We start from the raw sequence: 1672 nt of genomic DNA, 5'->3' as shown, positions 1-1672 counted from the left end.
ATAATTAATCGTCAGTATTTTATAATGAAAAATAGTGCACCGGCGAGGACCATGCATATCCCGCAAATCCATCTCATTCAAGTAGAGAGTTGACTTCGGTCTTCCTTTTGTCGCGAGCCTTAATGTCCAGTTGGCGATCACCTTCGCTCCTTCGTATCTATCTCACGTAGATGGGTCACCCATCAAAACAAACTCGCCTCTATACACCTTGCAAATTTCAGACATCTTGTACACATCGTGCACGTACACTTGCCAGTCAAGACGCTGGTTGGTGCAACATGCAAGCACGTGGCGACATGGCAGTCGCTCGACCTGGAAATGGCCACAGTCGCAGTGTCGTTGCGCAAGGTTAACAGTGTAAATGGTACCATCTTGCATTTCTCGAACTTCAAACATCTCGTTACGCCTGTCGAACTGGTTGACCACAATGTTTCCTGCACGTCGGAAGCTTTTTTCAACTCTCTTCGTTGCAAATTCTGAATACGTGAATCCGTTGCGGATACACTCATGAGCCTCAGTACTCTTCCGAGTGAACAATTCATTCAGTCGATAGAAAGTTGACCGGACAAGGGCAGTCACAGGAAGGTTGCGTGCACCCTTCAAGACAGAATTTATGCACTCTAACAAGTTTGTCGTCATATGTCCCCAACGATGACCACCATCGAATGCCAACACCCATCTCTCAACACCAATCTCATCGCACCATTGAGTATATGCCTCACCCCACTCTTTAAGTCTTTGGTAGTTTTTGTTGTACTCCTGCTCCATCCTAGAATAGCCTGTTGAACAAACCATTTAATTATAAGCAGATGCCATAAATTTACTATGAATAGAACCATAACAGCGAGTTGAAATACCTGTGTTCACCATGAGTTTATGTAAATATGGAGCCTTGAACCTCCTTAAGAAGTTGGACCCAATGTGCCTGATGCAGTACATGTGCCACGCCCTTGGTGGTGACCATGCACCGTTACTGCGAGCTATTGCAGCGTCGATGGAGGTATGGCGGTAAAAAATAATACCCACACCATCAATGGTAACAACATATCTCCACAAATTGGTTAAAAAAAACTCCCATACGCCTGTTGTCTCGCCCTCGACAATCGCAAATGCAATAGGCACAATGTTTTGATTCCCATCTTGTGCAACTGCTACCAGAAGTGCACCTTTATATTTTTCGTACAGGTGCGTGTTATCAACCTGCACCAGTGGCTTGCAGTGTCTGAATGCTACAATAAACGGATAGAAGCTCCAAAAATTGCGGTGCAGAACTCTTACACCTTGAACCTCCTCACTCTCACGATAAACGGGGAGCGTTTTAATTTGAACACGAGACCTTGGCATCTTCATTGCCATTGCTTTCAACCATACTGGCAGAGTCTGATAAGAAACTTTCTAATCACCGAAAACTTTTGCGACAGCTTTCTGCTTTGCCAACCAAGCCTTGCGGTAACTTACAGTGTAGTTGAACCTGCCTTGAACTTCTGCAATAACAGACTTCACCTTTATCAAGGGGTCTGCTTCGACCAACGGCCTAATGACATCTGCAATTGTGTCTGAGTCCAACTTGGCATGATCTTGTGAAATCGTGCCCATAGTGCATGTGTACTTGCCATTGTATCTCCTGATCTCCCAACAAGCTTTTTTTCGAATCAAGCTAGCTTGGATAAGC

The 1672-nt window shown here is 44.9% G+C and overlaps 1 protein-coding gene across 1 annotated transcript; it reads right to left on the bottom strand.

Moving 5' to 3' along the window:
• Positions 163-1356, bottom strand: LOC107615507. Its single transcript, XM_016317565.1, has 2 exons — positions 858-1356; positions 163-779 (listed from the first exon to the last, which is right to left on the bottom strand). Exons 1-2 carry the CDS (start codon positions 1354-1356, stop codon positions 163-165), a joined length of 1116 nt encoding a protein of 371 aa, XP_016173051.1.

The sequence above is a fragment of the Arachis ipaensis genome, chromosome B09, assembly GCF_000816755.2.
Source record: "Arachis ipaensis cultivar K30076 chromosome B09, Araip1.1, whole genome shotgun sequence".
In the NCBI taxonomy this organism is placed as follows: Eukaryota; Viridiplantae; Streptophyta; class Magnoliopsida; order Fabales; family Fabaceae; genus Arachis; species Arachis ipaensis.
This window is presented reverse-complemented; position numbering and strand designations above follow the sequence as displayed.

Bases quoted from the DNA above. Each gene is read 5' to 3' on its own strand.
- LOC107615507 (XM_016317565.1), bottom strand. From the start codon at position 1,356: ATGGCAATGAAGATGCCAAGGTCTCGTGTTCAAATTAAAACGCTCCCC. The intron at 780-857 runs GTATTTCAACTC...TTTGTTCAACAG, and splicing joins TAAACTCATGGTGAACACAG to GCTATTCTAGGATGGAGCAG.